Source organism: Procambarus clarkii, chromosome 82 (assembly GCF_040958095.1).
Source record: "Procambarus clarkii isolate CNS0578487 chromosome 82, FALCON_Pclarkii_2.0, whole genome shotgun sequence".
Lineage (NCBI taxonomy): Eukaryota > Metazoa > Arthropoda > Malacostraca > Decapoda > Cambaridae > Procambarus > Procambarus clarkii.
The window spans coordinates 968,690-984,001 of NC_091231.1; the positions used below are offsets into that span (position 1 = coordinate 968,690).

Here is a 15,312-nt window from a genome sequence, read left to right on the forward strand (position 1 = left end):
AACTTCAGACTTGCTTTTATTAATATGGATGGTGAAATATTAAAAAAACTGTTCATGACTTTTGTGAAACCAAAGTTAGAATATGCAGCAATTGTATGGTGCCCAATTCTCAAGAAGCACATAAATAAACTGAAAAAAGGTGCAATGGCATGCTACAAAATGCCTTCCAGAACTGAAAAACAAGAGTTACGAGGATAGACTAGATGCGTTAAACATGCCAAAACTAGAAGATAGAAGAAAGAGAAGTGATATGATCACCACTTACAAAATACTAACAGGAATAGCCCAAATTGACATAGAGGAATTCCTAAAACCTGCAACTTCACAAACAAGAGGACACAGATTCAAGTTAAGAAAACAGCAGTTCCCAAAAAATATTAGAAAAATTTCTTTGGAAACAGAGTGGTAGATGGTTAGAACAGGCTAAGTGAGAAGGTGGTGGATGCCAAAACCGTCAGTAGTTTGAAAGCGTTATACGACAGAGTACTGGGAAGGGGGGACACCACAAGCATAACACTCATCCTCTAGCTACACTTACGTAATTACAAACATAGCTCTCATCCTGTAATTGCTCTTAGGTAATTACCCCTAAGGTAATTACACAGTATAAGCTATAATATCCAGAATATATGTTTTGGATTTATTACAAGGTTTGGGAGAAATCTGGATTTCTGGATATTTTGCCTATTTCTATTATCCTTTTGAATATTTAGACAAAATTATGATATAAACAATGATTTAATATTCATAAAAATAATAAATATCCTGTGAAATATGGAAAAATCCTATGTATAACCTTCTTTTACAAGTACAAAATACAAATCAAATACAAATATTTATACAGGTAAAGTACATACATACAAGGTAAGATACAAAAGTTGATGGATTTATAAATAGAGCTAGTACATACAATGCCTAAAGCCACTATTACGCAAAGTGTTTCGGGCTGATCTTGGTTGCACAGTGTATCTCACACTGTGGTTACTGTTAGGACCTGATTCCTGAACAGGTATACATATAAACTGATACAGTATGCAAATCAGTTTTCAAAAGCATTTTCACAAAGTACAGTACTATAACTGCACATTTACAAATGAAATAAGTTAACAATACTGTACTAGCAGTACAATATTCTGTAGGTGTGAAAATGGACTAATGTAAAATGAAAACAGGTCATTATGCAAGAATAAATAAACTGACATCTAACCTTACTTTACATGGGAAGCAAAAAATGTTTGCCTGGTAGATGGTTGTGGTGTAATATTTGTATTGCTTGAGGGACCTGCACTTGGCACTTGACTAAATGGGCCTGTCTGAGTCTACTCATTGACCTGAAAAGTAATGTCCTTGTCACATATTCATCCATTTTTAGTTTGTCTTTACTTTGATTTCATCTTATTCTGGAATCGTTCTCTAAACAGCCTCGGCTGTGAATAGAAACTGTGATAAATCCAAACTCTTTATTTCTGTGTTACAAGCACATCTCCAAAAATTCATCAGTAGGGTATATCAGCTTCATCAAAATCCTCATGCATATTCTCATCCACATCCTGCATCTGATCACCAGTAACATGAGCTATAATTTTTCTTTTGTGCTAGAAAACCATTGAATAAATTTGCTTTTATACAGACAGTTGCAGGCACCTGACACCCATGTAGATAAAACCCTATAGTGCCCGCACCACGGCACACAGTGAGACAACACATTTACCAGCAACTCATCAAATATAGTCAAATAACATAATAATATTAGGCTCTCCATAATTTTGTAGATGGTTCTTGAAAAATTAAGGCATTTAATTTTGTTTATCTACAGTATAAGTGGTTATAGTTTATTTAATTGGATCTATTTAGTTTTCATGCAGATATCAGTCATTAAACTGTGGGCTGTGGGATGACACAAAGTTAGAGAACCTAGTAAAATATATTATGGACAGTTAATGATGTGTCCCGATACCAGCATCCCAATTGACTCATTACCAGTATCTTGGCACCAACGCTATGTACCTCTAAATTAATTGAAGACACCATATTGCATGCCAGATACATCATACTTCCTTGCATGTTAACCTGAACCTTGAGGTTCAGTTGTTTCTAAAGAATGAGCTGTTGATCATGGGTTGTCATGATGCAAGGGGACGAGTAAGACAACAAAAATGTTTATGAAATAATATAAAGACTGTTGATATACCCTGCTACCATGTCCAGTAATATCAAATGTTAAGGATCTGTGGTTCTCAAGAAATTAGTCACCAAACATTGGGTACCTCTTGCCAGTGTGCGGACCTTGGGGTGGCAGTGTGGACCCCCAGAGGCCCCAGGGGTAGAACATCCAAGAGCAGGTATATTATATAGAAGCGTTGCCAGATAGTATTGATACAGAGGGGGGGGTATAATATTGACCATAATATACATTGTTATACAGGCAAAATTATCTTTAAAATGGGTTAATATGTCTAGCTGTCTGTATACCAGCAACAGGATATTCAAACTTTTTCTGTAGCACTTTATAATGAGATAAATACTTTGGTTAATATCTAAATAAATATTGCAGCTTCAGATATAAATGTGATATTATTTTATATATAATCTTTTTTGTGTGACATATCACCTGTGTTTACATAAATGTATTTTTTTTTAAATCCAATTTGAACTTTAGTAACTTATTCTTATGTATCTAGATTCTGGCAACATTATCTAGGGTCATCTGAATCTTTGTAATCATTCCATAATATTCTCTCTGGCCACTTGCTCACTGACATCTCAAAAGCATGCTAATAATGTCTTTATGAAAACATAAAACATTCAAGATCATTTTGGTCCTCACTATCATCATTCTTATTATTATTGCTACACTATTACCTCATGTCTTGTTGCAGGCTTCACCACCTAATGTCATGGTCTTTCCAATATTGTAGTTTTCACCTCATTCTAAGTCGTGCACCAGCTATAAATAGTATCTGTTTTGGTGTATTTGTCACTCGGTGTTCAGTGTGCTCTATTGTCTTCTTTGCATTTCTTATTCACAACATGTTTATTTAAAGAGCTTTGTGGTAAAGCCTCTTTGCTGTATAAATAGTTAATTGATCCACAGGCTGGATAAGAGATGATGCATTAAGTGGAAGACCCATGCAGATAATTTTCTCATCTAATGATTTCATTGCATTAACTTCATGATGTGTAGGTGCATTATCAAGCAGCAATAGGACCTTCACCTGGTCAGAACTCAAACCTTTTTGTTGTATTTAAAAATCATCATCTTCTGCGTACATGCTTGTGAAACAATTCCAAAAATATTGGATAGGTGAACCATGCATTTTTTATTAGACATACAGTAGATGATTTTTGTTTAATATCCTTAGTAACAGATGCCTTAAGAACAATTAAAGATTTTAGTGTGTGTGTGTGTGTATATGTGTGTGTGTAATTACCTAAGTGTAGTTACAGGATGAGAGCTACACTCGTGGCATAGTGTAATTACCTAAGTGTAATTACTTAAAAGTAGTTACAGGATGAGAGCTACGCTCATGGTGTCCTGTCTTCCCAGCACTCTTTGTCATACAAAGCTTTGAAACTACTGACGGTCTTGGCCTCCACCACCTTGTCACCTAACTTGTTCCAACCGTCTACCACTCTGTATGCGAAAGTGAATTTTCTTATATTTCTTCAGCGTCTGTGTTTAGCTAGTTTAAATCTATGACCTCTTGTTCTTGAAGTTCCAGGTCTCGGGAAATCTTCCCTATCCATTTTATCAATTCCTGTTACTATTTTGTACGTAATGATCATATCACCTCTTTTTCTTCTGTCTTCTAGTTTTGGCATATTTAATGCCTCTAACTTCGCCTCGAAAAAAAAAAGTCCTCTAATGCTATTTTTCTGTCGTTTTCTCCGAGGGCCTATGAGTTAGTTCCCCTATTCCAACATGGGGAAGGAGATACCTGAGTCAGAGTGGGGCACCATGTCCATAAAGCCGGTTTAGGGAGCCAGTCGGCCGAGCGGACAGCACGCTGGACTTGTGATCCTGTGGTCCTGGGTTTGATCCCAGGCGCCGGCGAGAAACAATGGGCAGAGTTTCTTTCACCCTATGCCCCTGTTACCTAGCAGTAAAATAGGTACCTGGGTGTTAGTCAACTGTCACGGGTTGCTTCCTGGGGGTGGAGGCCTGGTCGAGGACCGGGCTGCGGGGACACTAAAAGCCCCGAAATCATCTCAAGATAACCTCAAGATAACGCCTACTTTCGGAACAGTGGGTACCATATCCAATATCCGCTTGGAGCTAGCCTGTCCAAACATCTCTGTCCTGCCGCGGGAATTGAACCTCAGATATTTCGGTTGTGAACCGACTTCGCTGACTACCTTGCTACAAGGCCCTGATTGTGTGTGTGTGTGTGTGTGTACTTATCTAATTGTGCTTGCGGTTGTTGAGCTCTGGCTCTTTGCTCCCACTTCTCAGCTATCAATCAACTAATGTACAGGTTCCTGAGCCTATTTAGCTCTATCATATCTACACTTGAAGCTGTGTATGAAGTCAGCCTCCACCACATCACTTCCTAATGCATTCCATTTGTCTACTACTCTAACACTGAAAATATTCTTTCTAATGTCTCTATAGCTCATTTGGGCACTCAATTTCCACCTGTGTCCCCTAGTGCGTGTGCCGCTTGTGGTAAATAGTCTGTCTTTATCTACTCAATCAATTCCTCTGAGAATCTTGTGTGGTGATCATGTCCCCTCTAACTCTTCTGTCTGTTTGTGTGTGTGTGTGTGTGTGTAATTTCCTAAGTGTGGTTACAGGTTGAGAGCTATGCTTGTGGTGTCTCGTCTTCCCAGCACTCTTTGTCATATAATGCTTTCAAACTACTGACGGTCTTGGCCTCCACCACCTTCTCACCTAACTTGTTACAACCGTCTACCACTGTTTACGAAAGTGAATTTTCTTATATTTCTTCGGCAGCTTTGTTTAGTTAGTTTAAATCTATGACCTCTTGTTCTTGAAGTTCCAGGTTTGTGTGTGTGTGTGTGTGTGTTCAGTATATACTGTTTGATTTTTTTAATATACAGTATGTGGGAAATTTTTTTGAAAATAAATTCAAACCAAGACAAAAATCTTAACCTTACAAAAGTCAGTAAGCTGGAATAGTGCATTTGTCATACTTCTCTTCCAAAATAGAAACAACTCTCCAAAATATTCAAATAAAGCATAGCAAAATTTGTTTTTACAGTAGTATTGCAGAATATCTACAAGTTATCTTAGGACTTCACCTACAAATTTATAATATTTGTTCCAAATATGCTAGGCATATGAACTCTCATTGTATTTGAGGTTCATAATTATGCAAAGGGTTCAAAATTAGTATGTAAACCTTTCATTTCCCATTGTCAAGGACAGGATGCCTGTTAGGCTTATGTAGATCTTCTAGGCCAATTACTGACCTATCTTAAGATGCAACCTACAACAGTTACCTAACTCCCAGATACCCATTCACTGCTAGGTGAACAGAGGCACTTAGGTCCAAGGAAACATGCTGAAATGTCTCTCCCTGCCTAGAAATGGAACTCAGAATATTATTGGATGTGAACCAACTACACTAAATACTGTGGAACTGGACACCCTCATGAATGGAGTAAAGCCCATGTAAGCTTTAGGCCTTGTGAGGCCATTTGAGGCCCCGTTCATCAAGAGACCTTAGTGAGGTAGAGACCATATTCTAGTTTGAAGAACACTTTTCATTAGCAAATTCATTCCACAGGATATTGTACATTTATGTTTTGAATTTAAAATAATAAAGTTAGGGATTTAAAGTGAGGCAGAAAGTGCTCAGGGCATACTAGTATAATACATTATCTTGCTTATTTTAATATTTACATACTGTATTTCCTTACTGCAGTACATCAACTGCTTATAAAAGGCTCATGATTTAGAAGCGGGTGGAGGAGCTGGAGCTTAACCCCATAAAACACTCATGCATTATAAAGTAGCTCAATAATGTACACAGTTTTACACATTCAAATTGTAAGAAACATTAGGGAGGAGAGTCATTGCTTAACATTAATACTAGTTCAAAGCTTGGGTTACGGAGCTTGAACTCAACCCTGCAATCATATTTAATGACTACATATAAACACACATACACATATATAAGTATTAATTACACACACATGCATACACACAGCAAAAATATTATACATATAAAGTATATAGACATTGTAATTACCAATTAGGTAATAACAATGTGTATATATACTTTATACTTTATACTGTATACAGCGTATATAAATTTATGCAACAATGATCATGAAACACTGATCCAAGTACAGTATGTGGAAAAACACATTTGAACAAGAAAAGATTGTTTAATGTGTTTTCAGCTGTATAGCCGTCATCAGAGCCAGTCAGAGTTTGAGACAAACTCTGGCTGGTTCTTATGACGGTCACATGGCCAAAAATGCATTAAGCAATATTTTATTATTCAAAGTGATTATCTGCATAATACACACACACACACACACACACACACACACACACACACACACACACACACACACACACACACACACACACACACACACACACACACACACACACACACACACACACACACATACACACACACACACACACACACACACACACACACACACACATATATACATACATATATATATATATATATATATATATATATATATATATATATATATATATATATATATATATATATATATATATACATATATATATATATATATATATATATATATATATATATATATATATATATATATATATATATTTATATATATATATATTTATATATATATTTAATACATATTACTTTAAATTTATGATTATTACTTATAATGCGTTTCCTGCTTTAAAATCCTAATGCCATTCATACTTAAAACAGATTGTGGCAGGATAAAAATTATTAAATCCTTTTTTGCATGATTTCTAGTTTATTATTGTTGATGCACGTCGGTTATTTCATGCATTTGGTTTTGACTGCGACCGTTAGCCATATTTTAGACTCTTGACTTAGGAATGAGGTTTTGAGTGTCTCTCTCTCGCCATTCTGCTCGCTCTGTTTTCCAGTGTTTGAAGTTTAGGCTATAATTTTTTGTGTGACACTTAGTTGACACATAAAATTTGGTTAAAAACTAGTCTGAAGAACATTGAAGAACATGCTCCATGATTTTTGTTTATATTAACTTTCTAGTCAGAATAATCTTTTTCTTATATCTCGTCAAATCTATATTTTTATAAGGTATATTGTTTTGGTTGTTTCTCATGCTGTTTATTAAATTCAATGCTGCCTTTTTTTGTGATTTATCGTTCATTGGAATGTTTTGTGTGCTATGATATATATTTTTTATTTTTCAATACATAGAATAATTGTGATTAAAAACTAAGTACAGTGCAGTATGTCTAAAATTAACTCACTAGTTTGTATGGATTTTCTTAATACCACTCGGGTACTAGGAGTTACTAGGAGTGTGCTTGTTTGTTGGTCACAACACGTTATTTGCTCTCTGCATTTTTAATTAACTGAGGGAATGCTAGTCACATCCCTCCTGAGGAGAGTAGTTAATGATGATGCATTTTAATGTGTGTGTTTCTCATATTTACTCTTCATGTGGATTGCCCAGTTAATCTTCTTTTATAGCTATATGCTAAAAGAATGAACAATGTTTTTCACTGAATGAAGATGTAGACTTAAAAGGAAAGAATAAGTACTATGCTATTAGACGATTATGCTACTAGAGGACACCTAGTGATTGTTATTCTGAATATTATGAGTGATGTATGGTGTGTGTTATTATGAGTGATGTATGGTGTGTGTTATGATGGGTGATGTATGGTGTGTGTGTTATTATGGGTGATGTATGGTGTGTGTTATTATGAGTGATGTATGGTGTGTGTTATTATGAGTGATGTATGGTGTGTGTTATTATGAGTGATGTATGGTGTGTGTTATTATGAGTGATGTATGGTGTGTGTGTTATTATGGGTGATGTATGGTGTGTGTTATTATGAGTGATGTATGGTGTGTGTTATTATGAGTGATGTATGGTGTGTGTTATTATGAGTGATGTATGGTGTGTGTGTTATTATGGGTGATGTATGGTGTGTGTTATTATGAGTGATGTATGGTGTGTGTTATTATGAGTGATGTATGGTGTGTGTGTTATTATGGGTGATGTATGGTGTGTGTTATTATGAGTGATGTATGGTGTGTGTTATTATGAGTGATGTATGGTGTGTGTGTTATTATGAGTGATATATGGTGTGTGTTATTATGGGTGATGTATGGTGTGTGTGTTATTATGGGTGATGTATGGTGTGTGTGTTATTATGGGTGATGTATGGTGTGTGTTATTATGAGTGATATATGGTGTGTGTTATGATGGGTGATGTATGGTGTGTGTGTTATTATGGGTGATGTATGGTGTGTGTGTTATGATGGGTGATGTATGGTGTGTGTGTTATTATGGGTGATGTATGGTGTGTGTGTTATTATGGGTGATGTATGGTGTGTGTTATTATAGGTGATGTATGGTGTGTGTGTTATTATGGGTAATGTATGGTGTGTGTGTTATTATTTGTGATGTATGGTGTAATTACCTAAGCGTAGTTACAGGATGAGAGCTACGCTTGTGGTGTCCCGTCTTCCCAGCACTCTTTATCATATAACGCTTAGAAATTGATGACGGTTTTGGCCTCCACCACCCTCTCACCTAACTTGTTCCAACCGTCTACCACTTTGCTTTACAAAAGTGAATTTTCTTATATTTCTCCGGCAGCTTTGTTTCGTTAGTTTAAATCTATGACCTCTTGTTCTTGAAGTTCTGGGTCTCAGGAATTTTTCCCTGTCAATTTTATCGATTCCTTTTACTATTTTGTACGTAGTGATCATGCCGCCTCTTTTTCTCATATCTTCTAGTTTTGCATATTTAATGCCTCTAACCTCTCCTTGTAGCTCTTGTCCTTCAGTTCTGGGAGCCACTTAGTGGCATGTCTTTGCACCTTTTCTACTTTGTTGATGTGCTTCTTAAGATATGGACACCATACAACCCCTGCATATTCCAGCTTTGGTTTAACAAAAGCTCGTGAACAATTTGTTTAGTATTTCTCCATCCATGTATTTAAAAGCAAAATGAAGTTAGAAAATGTAGCATAAGCTCCTCGCATAATGTTCTTAATGTGGTCCTCAGGTGACAGTTTTTTTTTTTTTAATCTAGAACCACCCCTAGATCTCTTTCTTTATCAGAATTCTTTAAAGATTTCTCACATAATTTATAGGTTGTGTGGGGTCTATGTTCTCCTATTCCACATTCCAGAACATGGCATTTATTCACATTAAATTCCATTTGCAAAGTGGTGCTCCATATACTTATTTTGTCCAGGTCTTCTTGGAGGGCATGACAATCGTCTAGGTTTCTTATCTTCCCTATTATCTTAGCATCACCAGCAAACATGTTCATTTAATTCTGTATTTCAACTGGTAGATCATTTATGTAGACAATGAGCATTACTAGTGCAAGAACTGAACCCCTGAGGTACTCCGCAAGTAACACGCTTTCAGTCACATATTTTGTCTCTGATTACTGCCCCTCATCTGTCTGTCAGTTAGAAAAATTTTCATCCATGTCAGAAGTCTCCCTGTCACTCCTCCAGTATACTCCAGTTTCCAGAACAGCCTCTTGTGTGAGACTGTCAAAAGCCTTATTTAGGTCCAGATAGATACAGTCAACCCAACCACCTCTTTCCTGTAGTATCTCTGTGGCTCTATCATAAAAACTAAGTATATTTGTTACATAGGATCTTCCTGTTAAAAAACCATACTGTCTGTCTGTTATTATATCATTACTCTTTAGGTGTTCAACCCATTTGGCTTTAACTATTTTTTTTTAAGTGTTTTGACTATCACACTTATTAACGATAGGGGTCTATAATTTAGAGGTTCCTCTCGACTACCATTTATATAGATTGGTACTATATTTGCCATTATCCATATACAGTATCTGCTAAGATTCCTGTGCACAAGGATGTCTGGAATATTAATTGGAGTGGAATGCTTAGCTCAGTTGGACATTCTCTCACAACCCAAGGTTGTGAGAGAATGTCTCCATCAGGTCCAACCACTTTATTTCATCCTACCCCTTTTCACTTAGTCTTAAGATTCTATGATTCTATGTATTCTGTGGCATGCTCTGGAATTGGTATTAGGTCCGGCTCTGAAATCCTCATTTTGAGCAAACACACTTTGGAATTGTTCATTTAGGATTTTACACATTTCTTTTTCATACTAAATAGTCCTGTTCCATCTTCTCAATCTCTGTATTTTATCCTTTACATGCAGTTTGCTTTTAATGAATTTATAGAAAAGGCCAGGCTCTGTTTTACAATTGTCCACTATACCTTTCTGCCTCTCTCCTCACTGCTGTGTAATTGTTTCTTACTTGCTAGTTGTGATGGTATGCTTGTGGATTAGGCCTCTACTGATTTTGAACCCATTTTCTTGTCTTTTTCTCTCTGGCCCTCTCACAATTCCTGTTAAAACAATCCTATTTTCTGGTTCTGCATATCTGTTTTTGTATGAATGTTTGTGTGCCTTCATCGTATATTTTGTAAAATTTAGCATACATCTCATTTACTTACTTGCCTAGCAACAAGTCTATCGAAATAAACTCATTAAAAAATTTTGTGTGGTGTATTATGCGTGTAATTTGTTGTGCGTTATTTGTATGTGTATGGTGTGTGTTATTATGTACGATGTATGGTGTGAGTTGTATAGTGTGAATTATTATGGGTGCTTTATGATGTGGGTTATTATGCGTGATGCATGGTGTGTTATTATTGGTGATGTATGGTGTGTGTTATTATGCATGTTGTATGGTATGTTATTATTGATGATGTATGGCAATATTATTATAGGCAATGTATGGTGTGTGTTATTATGCATGTTGTATGGTATGTTATTATTGATGATGTATGGCAATATTATTATGGGCAATGTATGGTGTGTGTTATTAGAGGTAATATATAAAATAAATACATATATATATATATATATATATATATATATATATATATATATATATATATATATATATATATATATATATATATATATATATATATATATATATATATATATATGTCGTACCTAATAGCCAGAACGCACTTCTCAGCCTACTATTCAAGGCCCGATTTGCCTAATAAGCCAAGTTTTCATGAATTAATATATTTACTATAATTTTTTTCTTATGAAATGATAAAGCAACCCTTTTCTCTATGTATGAGGTCCATTTTTTTTTATTGGAGTTAAAATTAACGTAGATATATGACCGAACCTAACCAACCCTACCTAACCTAACCTAACCTATATTTATAGGTTAGGTTAGGTTAGGTAGCCAAAAAAAGCTAGGTTAGGTTAGGTTAGGTAGGTTAGGTAGACGAAAAAACATTAATTCATGAAAACTTGGCTTATTAGGCAAATCGGGCCTTGAATAGTAGGCTGAGAAGTGCGTTCTGGCTATTAGGTACGACATATATATATATATATATATATATATATATATATATATATATATATATATATATATATATATATATATATATATATATACTATAAAATAATATACTTTGTATATATATATATACTATGTATATAAGTTTTGGGTGAGATAACAGAGCTATGCTAGAACACGAATCAATGGGTATAAATTGGGTATGAAAACATATGAATGGAAGTAACTGCAGAAGGCCTATTGGCCCATACTTCCTCTTACTGCTTCTATGTTGGGTCGGGGTCTTGAAGTGGGTAGTGGGGAGCTACCCACTACCCACTAACTATATATATATATATATATATATATATATATATATATATATATATATATATATATATATATATATATATAATATTTATTTATTTATTTTTTTTTTTTTTTTTTATACAACACTAATTCTAGTATGATTCTTGAATGAAGGGGAAATCAGCAACTTATATATATAGTATTTGCAAGGTTGAAAGAGTGTGAAAGCTAATAAGGTTGAGAATTATTGTATAGGTGGCAGCCAACAGTGTACCACTCGCAAAGTATAAGGCAGCAGGAGTGGGCCTTCGATGGGCCCACTAACCCCTATGGAGTTACCACTTGGCCTACCACCCTCAGGTCGTTCCATCATCACCAAAAAGGGAGACGGGTCGCAGGTGAAGGAGAGCACAGATTCCAGCACCACTATAGAAGAAGAAGATGTTAAGGGTAAGCCATATACTTAACCAATAATACTAACATAGTAAAGACATTGAAATAATCTGAAAAGCTATGTAGATATATTCACGAGCCTGTTTTGACTCTTACGCCGGTCGCCGGTTATTTTATAAATAACTGATACTATTTAAATCTTAATTAATCATTAAGTAATAATATAAACTGGTTGATTATAAAAATAATTTTATACCATATATATTTTTACAACTCTGAAAAATCATATAAATAATTAATATTTAACTCTTAACAGTTTTTTGTCATCAGCCTTTTTACATGAGCCTTGCTTGCAATTTATATAGTCAGACATAGCTTTTTATTTTATTTCTTCTATTATAGCAGTTTCTTTAGTTTGGTACATTGCAGGAAAAATATTTATTTATAATTTTGTACCATTATCTAATGAAGTAGTAATGCTATGTCCACAACACAGGTTATGCCATGTATTTGAATTAAAAAACTTAAAAACAACTTTTTGCTTTTGATCAGTTTTGCTTATATTGTATAGCCTATACTGTATATGCATTAATTACCATTTGATAAATTTGTATACAGCTTCAGATATATGGCATCAGATTACTCAATAGCCACAGAAGGCATGTGTACATGGGCCACTAAGCTCATGGCTCTCCCACCTTAAACGCTGACTGTTATACTGTATTATAAAGGCCGTAATAATCAAAGTCAAATTAAAATTTAATAACAAAATTCCTTAACAAGTGCGATGTACATGTACCATTTTTCTTATTCTAAAGAAATAAAGAATTTAAATACAGTGTTAAATAGAATTATATCTGTTGACCAAACCACACACTAGAAAGTGAAGGGATGATGACGTTTTGGTCCGTCCTGGACCATTCTCAAGTCGATTGAGAATAGTCCAGGATGGACCGAAACGTTGTCGTCCCTTCACTTTCTAGTGTGTGGTTTGGTCAACATATTTCAGCCACGTTATTGTGACTCTTTGTCTGCAGAATTATATCTGCATGTAATTTTGATGTCTGATATAACTTGAGCACTTCAGTTGGTCTGTACAGAACTCATCTACTTGTTAGGTATTCTTCTATGTGTTGTTATGCAGAAACATCACCAAGGCCTATAATTCTGTATACTGTATTTAAATAGTCTGTATCATTAAGATCTTTGAAGAAGGCCCCAAATTTCCTGTTCCTGTTCCAGAAATTCGTTTTCTGCTACTATATGCCCTCTCAAATGGACAGATTCATACCAAACCATTCTGCTTCAATTAAAGTTTCGTGGCATCCAAAGTTTGTCTCTCTTTTTTTGTTTTTTTTCTTACCAAATATTATTTGTTTTTTTTATTGGTGCAAATAACAGAACATGCTTTGTGCACATTTTGATTCCAAAGTCACTTGTTAAAACCAGTGTTGAATGTAATGTAATGCCATTTTCTGGGCGAGTCCTGAAGACTCTCTGAACTTATCCGAACTGATATGTGTTATATTAGTTTGGGGTCATAAGTCACAGGAGCCCTTATACCTACTGGTCTATGAGCACTTTACATTTAAAGTATGTTATTATTGCCATTGATTGGGGAGGGCACCCATAAAAATGGACAAAACAAAATAGACCATAGTCTGGTGAAAATTGTGCACATCCAAACATAGCAAAAGAACTCTCCCAGAAAAAAAACAAGCAACACTTCATCCAACTAGCACTCCTGCTCATTAGTGCTACCCCCCCCCTTCCCCAAAGCTGCCACCAAACATAACACATGATACACCACCGCCCTAACCAGAGTGGCAAAGCCTCCTCAACCAACTGACACCTCTGGAAGCCAGCCATCTCATTCTTCACCAGAAAGGAAGGAGAAGGCTGCAAACGAACAAAACATCCACCAGGACCAAACAAGCAGAACTCCCGGCGCCGGAGAAGGGCATGAAGCTCCTCAACCCGACCCCCCCAGAGGCCAAAGCCAAGAAAATGAAGGCTTTCCCAAAGCAATCCCGAACCGAAGGGGCCACAACAAACTGAAGAATAGAAAGACAGAAAGGAAAGAACCTGGTCCAAAGACCAAGAAGGCTCAGGCGGTGCATGAGCAGGCCGGAGATGAAAAAATGCACGAGAGAGCTTGTGGAATGGAGCAGAAGTGACATCCACCCCAAACACAAGCTGCAGCGGCTCCGCCAATGCCGCACAATACGAAATGACAGTTTTCGGCACAAGATGCCAGTCCAAGAAAAGCCAAGAGAGAAAGGACAAGACAACCTTAACTGACACAAATGACTCCCCCTACGAAAGGAAAAGAAATGGCAGACACAAAAAGCCAAAGAGTAAGTCGAACCAACGAGGAACTGTACCTCACCGGCCAGACCGGCTGAAAGAGGTGGAGCCGGGGAAAACTCCTGGGTTCAGACACCAAGCAAGCAGCGCCAGAAACCAAGGCTGGGCCGGCCACCATTGGGCCAGAAAAATCACCCTTCCCTGACAGGATTCGAGCAGAGCCAGAATCCGGAGCAACAGCCGGACTGGGGGGTGGGGCTGGAGAAGAGGTGCAGGAAGAGGAAGCATCCACCACAAGGGCCTCACAGTCGGGCAATGGCACTACGTATAATGGGAGATACTGAAACTACGCCGACATGAAGAGGTCCACCTCTGGGGGGCCCAAATGTCTGACAAAGTCAAAGTAAGGAGGCTGCGTTGACCATCCATTTCGTGGAAAGAGGAATGAAGGGCGATAGGCCGTCTGCCAGGACATTAGACACTCCCTGATGTGAAAGGTGCAGAGAGCTAAACCCTGAGAACTCAGCAGAAGAGCTGCCCAAAGCGACCAGCCCCAAAGAGCCATGGACCGAAGAGACCCTCCTATTTGAGACAATGAACCACGGGGAAGCAGTCCGAATGGAGCCTGATCACTGAGCCCCGAGGAAGCCGAATCTGTCGCAGCGCCTGCCACACCATCACAAAATCCTGGTCTGTGCTGTGAGCCCGACGTAAGGACAGCTTCTAACGTCTCTGGCCAGACTGGTGAACTCTGGTCACAAAGCCCCAACTGAGAGACGAGGTATCCGTGAA

General features: G+C 36.7%; 1 protein-coding gene across 23 annotated transcripts in view; it reads left to right on the forward strand.

Moving 5' to 3' along the window:
• Positions 1–15,312, forward strand: part of CaMKII (Calcium/calmodulin-dependent protein kinase II) — a 397,894-nt gene that overhangs the window by 294,369 nt on the left and 88,213 nt on the right. For 22 of the 23 annotated variants that reach the window (XM_069315749.1, XM_069315751.1, XM_069315750.1 and 19 more), the window contains one exon: positions 12,181–12,270. The exons of the other annotated variant lie outside the window; for it this stretch is intronic. In XM_069315749.1, the coding sequence (XP_069171850.1) occupies positions 12,181–12,270 (90 nt within the window). The remainder of the gene's footprint in view (positions 1–12,180; positions 12,271–15,312) is intronic. 23 annotated transcript variants of the gene reach the window in all.